At 51.2% G+C, this 14,216-nt stretch overlaps 6 protein-coding genes across 6 annotated transcripts; 4 read left to right on the forward strand and 2 right to left on the reverse strand.

The window, feature by feature from the left end:
- Window positions 1-13: 13 nt before the first annotated feature.
- BDR25DRAFT_211916 (MFS general substrate transporter) lies at window positions 14-1,697 on the forward strand (the record flags this gene model as incomplete). The annotated part of the gene is made up of 3 exons (XM_033684700.1): window positions 14-650; window positions 706-850; window positions 896-1,697. 3 exons carry the CDS (start codon window positions 14-16, stop codon window positions 1,695-1,697), a joined length of 1,584 nt encoding a protein of 527 aa, XP_033552639.1.
- A 109-nt stretch (window positions 1,698-1,806) lies between these two features.
- Window positions 1,807-3,543, reverse strand: BDR25DRAFT_278468 (COBW domain-containing protein 1; the record flags this gene model as incomplete). The annotated part of the gene is made up of 4 exons (XM_033687683.1): window positions 3,525-3,543; window positions 2,896-3,212; window positions 2,215-2,837; window positions 1,807-2,163 (listed from the first exon to the last, which is right to left on the reverse strand). The coding sequence occupies exons 2-4, from the start codon at window positions 3,173-3,175 to the stop codon at window positions 1,807-1,809; spliced, it is 1,260 nt and encodes a 419-aa protein (XP_033552640.1). The 5' UTR covers window positions 3,176-3,212; window positions 3,525-3,543.
- Window positions 3,544-3,701: 158 nt separating this feature from the next.
- Window positions 3,702-5,346, forward strand: BDR25DRAFT_253348 (Mob1/phocein). The gene is made up of 2 exons (XM_033686233.1): window positions 3,702-3,958; window positions 4,024-5,346. The coding sequence occupies exons 1-2, from the start codon at window positions 3,743-3,745 to the stop codon at window positions 5,269-5,271; spliced, it is 1,464 nt and encodes a 487-aa protein (XP_033552641.1). The 5' UTR covers window positions 3,702-3,742; the 3' UTR covers window positions 5,272-5,346.
- A 3,028-nt stretch (window positions 5,347-8,374) lies between these two features.
- BDR25DRAFT_211462 (uncharacterized protein) lies at window positions 8,375-11,858 on the forward strand (the record flags this gene model as incomplete). The annotated part of the gene is made up of 3 exons (XM_033684683.1): window positions 8,375-8,711; window positions 8,848-9,068; window positions 9,126-11,858. The coding sequence occupies 3 exons, from the start codon at window positions 8,375-8,377 to the stop codon at window positions 11,856-11,858; spliced, it is 3,291 nt and encodes a 1,096-aa protein (XP_033552642.1).
- Window positions 11,859-12,023: 165 nt separating this feature from the next.
- Window positions 12,024-12,677, reverse strand: BDR25DRAFT_350086 (uncharacterized protein; the record flags this gene model as incomplete). The annotated part of the gene is made up of 5 exons (XM_033694636.1): window positions 12,024-12,042; window positions 12,095-12,294; window positions 12,324-12,471; window positions 12,528-12,619; window positions 12,660-12,677. The coding sequence occupies 5 exons, from the start codon at window positions 12,675-12,677 to the stop codon at window positions 12,024-12,026; spliced, it is 477 nt and encodes a 158-aa protein (XP_033552643.1).
- Window positions 12,678-12,703: 26 nt separating this feature from the next.
- Window positions 12,704-14,048, forward strand: BDR25DRAFT_331549 (uncharacterized protein; the record flags this gene model as incomplete). Its single annotated transcript, XM_033692647.1, has 4 exons — window positions 12,704-12,828; window positions 13,188-13,296; window positions 13,561-13,802; window positions 13,891-14,048. The coding sequence occupies exons 1-4, from the start codon at window positions 12,750-12,752 to the stop codon at window positions 14,046-14,048; spliced, it is 588 nt and encodes a 195-aa protein (XP_033552644.1). The 5' UTR covers window positions 12,704-12,749.
- Window positions 14,049-14,216: the final 168 nt, after the last annotated feature.

Genomic DNA, 14,216 nt, shown 5'->3' on the forward strand with positions numbered 1-14,216 from the left:
GTCTCTAATCATGATGTACGAATCCTACCTTTTCACCCTCATCATGCCAGCCGCCATCCTCGCCTATATCAATGCCGATCTTGGCCCAGACCCCAAATATCCCTGGATAACAGTGTGCTGGAACCTCGGAGCTGCTATCATCGTCACCGTAGGCGGTCGTCTCGCCGACATCTTTGGCCGTCGATGGTTTCTCCTAACAGGCGCGGTGTCAGCCGCAGTCGGCGCCCTCGTCGGCGCAACCGGACAATCCATAAACCAAATGATTGTTTCTGGTGTGCTCTTCGGTTTTGGCGGCGGCTTCCAAGAAATGTGTTTCGCTTGTGCTCAAGAACTCGTTCCGAACCGGTACCGCTTTGCTACACTCGGCATTATGATTCTCGCAAACCATGTCAGTAGTTTTGGACCGCTGATTGGATATGCGTTTATTACCTATACGAGTATTGGGTGGAGAGCGTGCTATTGGTTTTGCTTTGCGTTTGAGAGTGCGACGGCGATTATGTTGTGGCTGTTCTACATGCCGCCTAGTTTTGAGACGAAACATGAGGACGATTATAAGACGAAATGGCAGCTGGTGAAGGAATTGGATCATATGGGACTGTGGTTGTTTACAGCAGGATGCTTACTCTTGCTCTTGGGTTTGAATTGGGCAAGTCCACAAATTATGAAAAGCAAGCATAGATCGAATCCTAACGATACAACAGGGAGGTGTAACGTACCCCTGGTCAAGCGCGCATGTCGTGGCACCCATTGTGATAGCATTTGCATGCTTCATAGTGCTCGGATTCTGGGAAGTTTACGCAAACCTCAAATATCCCATTCTACCCCCAAAGCTGTTTGTTAAATGGCGAGAGTTAGTCTTCTCTCCTCGGCCATGTTTCTAGCTAATCGCTTTTAGGTTCACCGCTCTTCTTGTTGTCTGCTTCGTAGCCGGCATGCTCTACTATAGCATGAACGTACTTTGGCCGCGGCAATCGTCCCTTCTCTTCGTTCCCGCAGGCGACACAATCATTCGTGGCGTCTACGCCAATATGGTGTCATTTGGCACTATAATCGCTGGTTGGTATTGCGTCCTAGTAATGCCTTGGGTGGGACACGAACGGTGGCAGCTCGTTACGCTCATCTGCGCTCAAACAGCCCTAATCGGATCCATGGCAAGCATCGGTATCAACGACAAAGCCCAAGCGATTGCTACGGTCGTAATCGTGGCCGCGTGCAACCTACCCCCAAGCCCCTTGAGTTTCGGAATGGTTAGTCTAGGCCTGGATGACCAGAGTGACATCGGCGTCGCAGTGGGTCTAATCTCAACATTCCGCCTTATCGGCGGCGCCGTCGCAACCAGTATCTACGTATCCATTTACACATCGCGATACCAGTCTAACATCACACCTATCCTTCACCGTTTGACGCAGGACACCGGATACACTGGGTCCTTCCAGGCTTTGCTGAAGGCGACCGCGGCAAATACTCAAGCGACGTATGCGAAGGTTCCGGGGATTACTCCGGAGACTATGCAGGCGGCTATGTTAGCTGTTAAGACGTCGTATGTGGGTGCGTTTAGGCTGGTGTATTTGGTAGCAATTGCGTTTGGGGTTTGTGCAATTGCGAGTGCGCTCAGTACGAGAAGTGTGGAGAAGGCGAAGAAGAGTAATGAGCAGGCTGTTAGGCTGGAGACGGAGAAGGAGAATATATTGGTTTGAAAGAATGAGATTGCGTGTTGAAATCAAGGAAACCAAGGTTCTCTTTATACAGAATGAGATTTGAGTGCCTGGTGCTTAAAGTTGAGAATTTTCCTATACCAGAACCTGTCTATGAGGGTAATGCTAGTGTGGACATGAGACTTTCGCGGAAAGCTGGTTGATCTACCTTCCTTCCAATCAGTACTAGTTTGGCTTCAACGTGGCTAGGCTGGCCTTCTCCTTCCGTCGGTTTGCTTCTGACCGGACTCTCGTCAATGATCTCGTATATATTTCTCACTCCCTGAACAAGTAAAACCTTGCCGCCTATGATTGGGACTCGGCCTTTCAACCGATGTATCTCAAAAGTCTCGTACGCACTGATCTCAGGCAACTCGTCTTCCCACAATACAGTGCGTAGGAATTTGTCGAAGTTCTTAATATGTGCTTCGTCAATGGCAGGAAATGTAATCGTGGAAGTGGATATTGTCTAAAATTGATGATTAAATTAACAAGTACCAAAGGGAACTTCGCAACTCACAGGATCAAGGTGACTGTGTCCCTTACTCGCGAATGTTAGATCTGCATCTGTGACTTGGTTGTAGGCATGTAGATCTAGAAGTAAACCCTCCAGCTGTGAGACCCGACTCTTAGTCGTAGTTTCTATCCTTGCTAGTCCATTTATCGACCGGATACGTTCCACGACTTTGTTGAGTTCCTCGGTGGAGACTAAGTCGGCTTTGTTTATCAGTATGACATCTGCATGGCTAATCTGCAAGTGACATGTGGTTAGGAGTGGGCTATTGTGGTGATGTTCTTTCTCTTCCTTTAATTTGTCCGGATCATCACCGAATCCCTCATTCAATTCTTTCATGACGTTCTTGGCATCAACTAGAGTTACTATTCCATCTAGGAAAATGGTACTTCCGAGTCCATCATCTAGCCAGAAGAGCGGAGCGATGTTCCCTGGATCCGCGAGACCGGTGGTTTCGAGGAGGATGTAGTCGAACTTTCCTCGCTGCTCCATGAGGTTTTCGATTGCCGCTACGCCGACATCTTTGACGGAACAGCAGATACAGCCGTTTGCGAGGGGAACAAAAGGAATGGGCTTCGCTTCTGTTGAATTCGTGTCGGAAACCGTAAGCTGTTTCTCGATGTCGATCGCTACGTCCTTTATCAGTCAAGCTGAGCATGGGCTCGGGCGTTTTAGCACTCTGCTTACAATCACCAAACTCGTTGAGGATAACCGCTATTTTCTTGCCATGTTGTTCGGTTAGAATGTAGTTGAGCAATGTTGTTTTCCCGGCGCCTAAGTAGCCGGTGACGATCGTGATGGGTACTTTGTCAAGTGTCATTTCTATAGGATCGGCAATGAGGTCGGGCACGGCATCGTCTTGGAGAGAGGCTAGCTGGGGGGGTTCTTCGTCTACGTCAGGGTTGGCACCTTCTTGTCCTGGCTGCACAAGAGGTGGGGTCTCATCATCCGACATGTCAGGATGCATGTTGGCTATCGCGCGGTAAGTCTCCGCAAAAAGAAGTCTGTTTAAGTAAGAGGGAGTTTGCAGTGGCGAAGGGCCGGCAGCGCACTGTTGGAAATATCAGACTTTGGACAAAAATAAAGAAGTTAAGAGACACGCAGATTAGTTTGGAGAAAAGAAGGACCTTTGAAAGAATTGCCCCAAATATGTAGTGAAGTTCTAGTGCGCAGGTGATTGGAGTAATCGCATGTTAACCCGGGCGAGGTTAAAATTCAACTCCGCAAGCTCAGTTCGGACTTCGTTTGAAGCTAATTATGCAAAGATAGAGAGGTTGTGATTTAGACATAGCTTAAAAGATCTGCGATTTCTTACCTGGAAGATATTGAACTGGCTTCCGTATTCGTGGAAGAGTCGTGGTTCACGATGTTCAAGTGGTGGTGAATCTACGTCATTCCCAATTTGGACTAGCTTAAAAAGTGCTAATCCCTGCATTCTCGACTATGAGGCGTCGAGTTTAGGCCAGCAGCAAACAACATCTCTGGCACTACCCCAGACCGACACTTTTTCCTCATCCACACTCACTCGACTGTAATGGCTGCCTCAGCTCTGTCCCCTTCGAGCTCTCCCCGACTCCCTAGTCCTCCCCCGATCGCCGAAGACCAGCTTGGCCCTAAATCCCCCATCGCGCAAACGGAAGAACAACAAAAGCTATGGCAGAGTGTAGATCATGGCGCCGCAAGGAGGATACGACCGGGCACGAAGGCGGCCGATATGGCAGAAGGACCTCCGTTGGTTGACCTGTCAGAGGTACGGAATCACCGAGGCGGTTGGCCAAGCAAGGTGAAGCTGTTCAATGCTAATTACATGGCTAGATTGACTCGGCCTTCCAATTGACAGAGCACCTAAAAGCACTCCATAACTTCCTCACCCACCCTACCGGCACGAATACTACAATACCAGTGGATAGGGAGACGGCACTCAAGCTTGCGCAGCCGCCAGAGAACGTCGACAAGACACTGTGGCTCTACGAACTCTGTCGTTTCCTCACCCAGAAAGTAAATTCAATTATAGTGGCTCTCTTCTTTGACACTCCGGCTTGCTCTGCTGCTACATGCCCCGAGATGCGCGCCTCAGAATGGCAATACTTATGCGCCGTCCACGACCCTCCAAAATCCTGTTGCGCCATCGACTACTGCTGCCACACATTAGACAATGCTGCCAATACCCTCACCTCGCCAAAGACCTTCCCGTCACGGCTGTCGCTGGGCGCCGAGCCAAATGTCCAGCATCAGCAAATCCGCCAGCTGACAAACATCTTTAGGAGGGTATATAGGATTTTCGCACATGCGTGGTTCCAGCACCGGGAGATGTTCTGGAAGGTTGAGGGTCGGACTGGGCTGTATATTTTCTTCAAGACTGTATGCGACGTCTATGGGCTGATCCCAGAGGACAACTATACCATTCCCTCGGAAGCGGAGGGCATTGATCCCGCGGCAGACGCCACCCCGGTTACTGCGCCTATGGTTCTTAAGAGACCCCAAGATCAGGAAAATACCTCCGTAATCGAAGGCGTTTCCGACCATGGGCTTTCCACCGCTGGCACCACGAAACGGCACCGCCACTCGCCCTCTGTTGGTGCTACAGCTGTGACGACGGTTGTAGAGGAGAATGAAGAAGAGGAGCAACAGTTAACGACAGAGGACCCGAAAGACCTGCTTCCTCAGGTGGAGACACCAAGCGCGATCTCTAACCCCGCCGAGGACTCCACAGTAATAGAGCAACCGACGATAGGCGAGAAGGGCGATGAAGCCCCGGAAGTAACCGGATCTCTGCCTGCTCCAGAAACCGCCCAAGTGCCTGAAGAAACCGAAAAGCAAAGCGGAAGCGCAACAAAACAAGATGAAGTTGAAGCCGTAGAAGAGAAGGCGAGTGAAGCTCCTGATGAGCCAGTGGTTGCACCCGAGACAGAAAACGTCCCAGCAGAGAGGGCGGAGGAAAAGGCCGAGGAGGAGACAAGCTCAGCGGAGCCGGAGAAAGCAAAGAAGGACGAGCCTGCTGTCGATCTAGACATGGCTGGTGACGGAAATCAACCGGGGGAGAAACTAGGGTCTGACGAATAGCTGTAGGCGCAGCCTACAAAGAGCAGTGCAGCTTTTGTAATTTTAACTTGACCAGCGTTAATGGCATTGTGATTGGAAGCATATGTTTTTTCATCCATGATTATTAAATTTGTTAGCGTGGCGCTGGCCGCTGGTTGCTATCACACGTTATCAAGATATAGATATTTCGAGGTTTCGGATTATGCAGAGATACCGATGCAGTTTAGTGACAGGTAGTCTCGACATAGTGCCGGCAGGCACAAGCTTGGTTCAAGCACAAAATGCAGGTGCTGAAGTCGACTACTTTTCTCGACAAACCTTTTTGGGCTTGAAGCCTAACGTCGAAACAACTTAAATAGGCAGCCCGAAAAGAAACACTTAAGTCGCAGAGTGACACGTATGAGTGCTCGTGTGCTCACTCGGACTTTCCACAATATTGGAAATGGCCGAGAATTCAAACTTGTGTTTCTTTTCTCTTACGTGCAGGATCTCCAGATTTCTTGGAAAATTATCCCGCATCATTCGTCTTTCTGGTCCGGCTTCGAGAACGAAAGAGCAAAGTTCCATATTGGTGCCTTTCTCCAGGTCCCTCACCAATGGGAAGCTACGGGCCCCGAGATACCATGGCATTTTGTGAGCCAACTCATGCGTTAGCGGGACAAATGGGGGATTTCTTTTGTGAGATTCGAAGGCGCTGGTCGGTGAGTCGGTTGCTGGGATTGTTGGCAAGGTGGCGCTTTTCTTCGAGCCTCAAACGGATGTGGACGTGGAGAAAAAAGAAGGAAAACGCGGGAAAAGAAAAACAAAAAGGGCGCAGGGCATGCTGGGAAATTTTTGGGCGGATACTGGTATCAGCTCCAGCTTGCTGGACCGATATCGATCAGAAAGACAGGGAGGGGTGGATGGGTTCGTCCGTCCGCGTCCGGTACCCTGGGTCAGGGACTTTTTCTCTGGATGAAGGTTGGGACTTGGAAGACATGGAGTTTTCTGTGGCAGTGATTGATGATGCCGGGACAACGTGACTGGGGGTGTTAAACCTTCCTGAGAGGTAAAAGTGCAGTGCACGAGCAAAGGCACAAGATGAGGACGTGCATGACCATCCTGGGGCAACGTTTTTTTGCTCTTCCGTTCCAGGACGTCGAGGGTCATGACACTACGTATGCCGAGCTGGCACCTGCTCAACTTTTGCTTTGGAAAGTGTGCCAGAATGTCTGCGCAGACTTAATTGCAGGGAGAGACCCTCCATCTGAAGTTGGCGAGTTTCGTGAAAAAATAAAAGTGACCTCTGAAGGGACGTCGATTGGCTGGAATTGTTAGGCGACGAGCTGCGGTTGGCCGCTGCATTTCCCGCATGTCTGCATGACGCCACAATAATGGCTCGCGGTCTTGGCTTTGTCCGACCTGAACGCGTGATGCGTGATCTGGGGTAAGGAGTTGCTGATTGGAGACGCGGGACGCCTTGCAGGTCGGCGGCCGGTCGAGGCTTGAAGGGGAAGAAAAAGAATTGGCAGGAAAGCCAATGGAGGAGAGGGAAGAGAAAGGAGGCTCGTGTGGTGAGGCGACACAAATTGGGAGATCCCAGGGAGCTGCTGGATAAAGTTGGATCAGATATGTCGAAGGCAGAGGCAGCTAGAGTCTGAAGTCACGCCTTAGTCTGGAGCTAGCGGCTCTTGGATACGACGAAGAGCAAGAGAAGAAATATAATTGATGGACGAATTCGAACGTGGAAAGGGAAGTGGGAAGGGGGAGTCAGCAGTGAGGCCATGGTTGCAGATGAGGCCTGGCGGATGAGGGATGGTTGAGGGCATGGTTGTGTTGCGTGCAGGAGCCGGAGTTAGAAATGTGCGTTAGTGAACGTTACTGCAGCCCTGCGCCAGACAGGCACGAGCCTCTGAGATTTGATACATATCAATTGACCCTCGAGCCATTGCGAGACGTGCTTTTGGCGGCGGAGGGATTTTTACGAGAAGACTTTACAACCAGCTTGCACCCCCACGCGCGCCTCTCACGCCCCCCACGCCTAGCCTTCTCCACACTTTGCGACAGAAGGGCTGCGTTTCCTGCCGCGGTGCAGGGCGCTGCAGAAGTTAGGGTGAGTGCGTGTTGTCGAGGCGCATATTCGCATTGCATTCCACCCTGCCTGCGAATTAATTGCGAGGACGGGCGCTGCTTATGAGGTGCCGTGAGTCGTCGCCCGCCAGCACCGCTACCCCTCTTTTCGCAGGTTTTCCTGAGCGCCTTCATTCGAGTTGAGGTTTCTATCTAGCGGCGGATGATCGAGGGTCCCTCTTATCGGCGGCTGCGGCGGAGATCACTCTGTCCTTGGGCTCTTTGGCGCAGGCTTCGCTCCCGGCTGCCACACCCACCCGGGCGCCGACCAAGGCCTCGAGGTCAGCATCCCATCCGTTCTCACACCTCACATACCGGCCATCGCCCATTTCCACCTAACCCACCCCATTCTCCTCCGCCCTCTGCGTCCTCCCCACGCGCTCCTAATTTGGTGCAGTCAAAACATACCCCGACGGCAAACCCAGCGGACAGCCAGCTCGTCAAATCCCGCCTCCGCAGCCAGTGAGCGACGGCCTTGCTGCGGGTCATCTGGCAGCCCAGCCAGCGGAGCACTCCGCGAGCGATTAACACAGCAATCGTATCCTTCGCCCCTCCACGCGCCCTGCCAGACCAACCACCATCCCGCCAGTTCCAGCACACAGCAGGCAGCCCAGCACTCCACCATCACAAGCATCCACCAGGGTGAAACATCCACACCCACCAAACTCTGCCCTGACTATCTCCAGTCCCGTGATCTCCGCATTGTTTCCCGGGCAGATCATTACCAGCCCACGGGCACTGTCTTCCTTTACCTCCATTGCTGTGCTACTACACCCCAACCAAACTACATCACCGTGACTGCGAACTGCGTAGAATGCCCGCCGACCTCCGAGGCCTCAACGTCCGCCACTGACACCGAGATTAATCTACGCCTTTTGCAGTAATCGAACACGCGAGTACCCACTACCTTGGGCACCACAGCGAGCGGGGACCACCGCTCCTCACCCATCTTCTTCCCTCTCCAGAGACGCGCCTAGTCTCACCCTGTCGCGACATTGCTCCCCGCATATCTGCAATGACGGCGCAAATTCTGTCAATGCACGGAGGGCACGCATCGGACTTTGGCAAGATCGAGACACAATTCCCCCAGAAAATGGAAACCACGAGCGGCGCAATAGAGCCCCCAACACCCGCATCCCCCGAGCGTGACGACAATAGAGGTCGCCGGCGGGATAGAGAAGACGGCGATGGGGATAACACTGGCGACGGTGCAGATGGCGGCGAGGCTACCGGCTCGTCGAGGAAGCGGAGAAGGAGCAGGAAAGGACTGGACAAGAAGTTTGAATGTCCCCACGAAGGGTGCGGGAAGAGCTACTCGAGGGCAGAGCACTTGTACCGGCACCAACTGAACCGTAAGTGCTCTTCACCCCTATGAGACTGTTCGAGGCCTGGGCTCGGGCATTCACCCATCACCGCGCATCGTGCCCAAACCCCGCGCCACTGTCACGAGACCCCACAGAATATAGATATATTCACTAACTCCTGCAGACAACCCGAAGCAAATCTACCACTGCGACTTCCCCGAATGCCACCGGTCCTTCGTCCGTCAAGACTTGTGTGCACGACACAAAGAGCGACACACAGCGCGGGGCTCGCAATTGCTGCGAAAGGACACCTTCATGCACAATCTGAACCCCATCGTCACTGCAGCCATGGCCCCAAAGAACGGAACGGCCACCAAGCTTGGCAACATGAAGAACTCCCCCACGGTATAGATAACCCCATGCGCCATATCGCCCGACCTTGCTAATTTTCTCCAGTTGCAGCAAGGAGCATCGGAAAGAACCTTTGCCCTGCAGTCCCCTGCAGCAGGGTCTTCTGCGACGGGACCGCAGATGTCCCCACCAAACCTTCATTCCCCTGCATCGAACATTACACGACCCGACGCTTTGAACAGGGCTGGCAGTGACGAATCATATCGCGCTGGCTCTGATGCTAAGTATGAGATGCAGTCCCAGGGCTCTGGAAACTTCGGACCCCCACCATCACGCACCTCCACTTTTGGTTCGCAGTACGGAGCGAGGCCGCCGGTCACCAATTCCCCACATATGAGCAATGGAAACTTCCAGCGGCCTGAACTTAGGGCGCAGACGTCCAACTTATCATCATCATACGGCTCGAACTCGCCGTATAATTCTGCAGCCACTCCATCGCAATCATATCCCCCTTCAGGGACAGCGGTGAATAACTCTTATCAGCCCAATTCTGGTCCTGGTTATCAGTCACAGCAGAATTTCCCTCAGTTCACATCCCTCCCACCCCCGGAATTTCCCTCGATTCAACAACCCGCTACTCCCGCAGCAAGAGAGCAGCCTGACAACCAATACTACAATGGCACGTCCGGGCAGACCCCCATGAATGGCGTCGAGGCAACTGCACAGCAGATAGACACTAGGATGAACGGAGTATCTGAAACCTCAATGCTCGAGAACACCACGCCCTCGTATGCTATTCCCATGTTTGGCGGTGAGGGCTACAGTAGATCTCCCTTTGCGATGGCTGATGACTTCGCTGCGTGGCTGTTCAACGACTCAAACTTCGGGCCGGGTGCCTCCCCGATGGGTTATCCGACTGGGTCCAATAATCTCGGCCAGATTGGGTCTGCATCATCACAAATTGGTCTGCAGGCGCCGTACTTCAACTATGATCCGTCTGTTGCTGGATACTTCAATAATCCAGCACCTCCTGCGCATCCTATGGCGGTCAATAGCATTTTGGACACAACGCCCCCAGAATCAGTGTTATCTGAAGAGAAGCGTAAAGACTTGCTTGACCTGATCATTGGTCGGTTCAATGAAACAGACCATGCGCCAGTTAAGAAGCAGAAAGAGGATATTCTTGAGGGGAACAAGGACGACGATCATCACGTCCTAAGTTTGCACATGATGCAGACTTATATTGGGTCATACTGGATACACTTTCACCAACAGCTGCCGATTCTGCATAAGCCCACATTCAACGCAACATCCTGCCCTGATCTTCTGCTGCTGGCTATCATGTGTCTTGGCGCTTCGTGTCTAGACAAGAGCTATAGCCATGATGTGACACAGGCATGTGCAAATCTCTCGGCTTTCTTAGCTTGGCACCTCCGTTGGGAAATCTTCATGGATGCTGATTTCCGGCCACCGGCGAAATTGTGGATCTTCCAAGCATTGCTCCTTCTGGAAGTGTTTGAAAAGATGTATTCCACTCGCCCGCTGCATGAGCGTGCACATATTCATCATGCTACGACACTAACACTGATGAGGAGAGGAAGCTCACTAATTGGTAGGTCCGCTATGGATTCTCCTCCAAGCGTCAAAGATGCGAAGCCAAGCATCAACGGAGCTCTTGGTGGAGCGAATACCCCAGATGAGTGGTGGAATCACTGGATCACAAATGAGGCAACGAGAAGGGCTGCCTTTGCAGCATTTGTCATGGATAGCATACATGCGACCATGTTCGGTCACAGCGCTGTCATGGTCGCTCACGAGATGCGGTTACCATTGCCCTGCGATGAGGCTCTCTGGTCAGCCACAAGCAGTTCTGAAGTTGGCAGAGTTGAGGCCAGCCTACACGCGAATGGTATCAAGCAGACCACCTTCCTGGATGGACTGAAGAAGACCCTAAATGGGCAGAGCGTGAGAACGAATTCATTTGGCCGCACCATTCTTATGGCTGGATTACTCAGCGTATCTTGGCATATGAACCAACGAGACCTCCAAGTTAGTTCGCTTGGTGTATCACAGGCGCTAGGTGGACGCGATAAATGGAGGGGATCTCTCACTCGCGCTTTCGACTTCTGGAAACAGGATTTTGACACCTCGCTGGCCCGGCCCACCGACCTCGCCGCCCCGAACGCATATTCATATTCCAACGGCCTGGATGACGAGAACGTTTATGAATCCCGCACAGTCCTTCACCACATGGCCCATATGGCAATGCATGTCGATATAGTCGACTGCCAAATCTATGCTGGTGCCACCAGATTGCTCGGACGATCGATAACACCTCAAGACTACAACGGTGCTCAGCGGAGAATGAAGGAAACTTGGGCGCCTACAGCACGGGCTCGAGATGCAACTTTCTACGCACTTCGTTTCTTGTCGAACGTCATGATCTTCAACGAGAACGGCGGAGGCCCATCGAATAGTTCACCCTCGACCAGCTTCGACTATTCAGCTCGCGATGACTTCTTACTTAACAGGCCATGGGTCCTCTACTTTGCCACTCTCATTGTCTGGTCATATGGCTATGCTCTCGATGGTCCTGTCAAGTCTGCGTACAAACTCCCAACCCACGAAGACAAGGTCAGAGACATGTATGGCTTTTTGCGCAGGGTAGGAGGCGTGCGAGCGCCCGATGACCTGGCGAAGCTGCCGGATCGAAATGCATGCCTTGGCCTGTTGATCCTCATGCGGGATATGTTCAAGAAGACGAGGTGGGAGCTGTTGCACGAGGCGAGCAATCTGTTGACCAAGTGTGTTGAAATGCTCATCCCAGGTGCTGGAAGCATGTAAATCTCCCCCTCCAGCATTAGATTGAGTGGGTTCTTTGTGATTATGGGGAGGCTTTGGAGTTATTACTACTTGACATACGGATTTAAATTGGGGATATGGATGTTTTGATTTTATATTACGAGGATACGGCATTTTCATTCTATTTTCTTCTCTACTCTTCACTTATCACTCTGTCCTTTCGCTGCTGTTTGATTTATGCGGTTTGATTAACCCCCTTTCTAATTTTACTTTACTACGAGCTTTCAGCAAGCGCATCATGGAACATTATATTGGGGCTATATTTGTGTATAAATAGGGGTTCTTTTTGTCTATCTGGTTTGCTCTTAACTCGGTCGGGGGACGACGGGATCGGGAACGAAATGCGAACGTGGATGGCAGGCGGTGACTTATGTTGATGATTCTGGGGCGGGGCCAGTGCTTTGAAATACTTTATACCCTGGGTGGTGTCACACATTTTCTTCTAACTTGATCTGGGAGGTGGCGAGGGGATGCGAGGGAGGGAGAGTCTCTTGAATATTTTATGGAATGGCTTTTGTTAATGATCTTGTATGTAGGTTGGGATGGATGGATGGTTATGTGTGTGGAAGCGTAAAAATGGGATTGCAAATATAAGCTGTTTCGACATCTCTGTGTTTTACTAATCTGATAGAAGATTTACTCATCTATGACATATTCCTGGGATTTGTGGCTGGACTCTGAGCACCTGGGCAAACAGGCACAGTGAAGGATACGAGGTCACGTGAACATGTTTCCCCGTTTTCCTATCTGAGATTAGCTCGCTATAGCGTGGGGTAATCTCACAACTCGTATTTTGGACATCAACATCGACATTAGCCTCAACAATTTATCGTTCGAGCTTCAGCATATTTCTTTAAGGCAGCAGCTTCAACGATGGCTACTTCAATCTTTCATCGGAAGAGAGATCTTGTGTATCTCGTCTTCTTTCTGATTCATCTCCCGGTTATGCTTGGTAAGTAGTGGCTACGAAATTTTCTGTTGTGATGGTGGACTTGCAGAATAAGAGTAGAGAATTGTGCATAAAGAATGGAAGAAGAGAAGGAGGTTGATATGATGGAGTTTTTTACCCCCTTTTTGGCATACACTCTGCGCATTTTCCTTCCTGTCTATTTCCTTGGTTGAGCATAGATCTCGTTTCCCCAGCGACTCCTAACGTTGCTCTGCGACTACGTCATTTCATCCTCGAATTTCTCTTCTCGTCCTGCAATTTCTGTGTCTTCTCACAAAGCGGGGAACCTCACCCACGAGGACTTGAATATGTACTATCGAGAAGAGCGCAGATAATGATCTAAATACTTACGTCCCTCTCAGCATTCGACCTGACTTCATTCTATCCCACGTCCATTAAGCCGGCCTGGATGCCCCAAGTACGAGCTTGGTATTACAATACTTATGGAGATCGATTTTTCTCTGAGCCGCCGTAAGTGAATTCTTGCTTTTCAGAACCGCGAGTCCGGGTAATTCTGTCGATGCATTGCATATCCATATCAGCAGAAGGCTAGCCGCAAGGAATATGAGGACGTGTATATATGCTTGCACCAGCCGAGTATATTCCGGCGAATGAAGCTGGACGAAAATCCTAACCAAAATGCACCCAAGATTCTTCCTCCCATACCCCTCCGCCTCCCAATCTTTCCCTTCCCCCTTTCCCCCATCAAAACCGCAGACCCTAACACCCCCTTAGATCCTGGTTCACACTCTACACTCTGCTCGAACTAACTTACCACCTCCCCCTTACCCTCTGGGCGATCCCAGCTCTCTTACGCAACGACCCTCGCATCCCACTACATCTACTAATCTTCGGCCTGCAAACTACAATCACGACACTCACGTGTATGGCGGAGATGCTGAGTTGGGAAGAGTTGAATGAGAAGCAGAGGGGAGTCCAGGGGTTGGGTGGTATGTATGGGGGGTATTTGGGTCTCGGTGAGTGCGGTTGTTTTGCATTACTTGGGATGTATTGATGGTTCGATATTTAGTATTTTCCGGGGGTAGGGGTCTTAAGCCGAGAGAGGCTGGAGGATGTGGAAGGAAAACTCGTCTTGGGTTATGGCCGGGCGCCGGGCTAACTTTAGCATAGGAGTATTCATGGCAGTTGACTGCTACGCACGTCTTGATCAATTGCTTTCTAAGACGAAGGGCATCGAGCCTGTTACGAAAAAGGAACTCTAAGCTGTTTTTAGTGCAGGAGTTTGGCAAGGATGTAGTTGAAGGTTGAAGATGTACGACAGCGGATGCGACAGGCAGGGGACAGACGGATTTGGGATGCACTGAAAAGTAAAGTACTGAGATTGAAGGGCACCGAAACGACTGTAGGGAACTGAAAAACACAAGCACGCG

This window comes from Lindgomyces ingoldianus (genome assembly GCF_010093535.1).
Source record: "Lindgomyces ingoldianus strain ATCC 200398 unplaced genomic scaffold BDR25scaffold_4, whole genome shotgun sequence".
Lineage (NCBI taxonomy): Eukaryota > Fungi > Ascomycota > Dothideomycetes > Pleosporales > Lindgomycetaceae > Lindgomyces > Lindgomyces ingoldianus.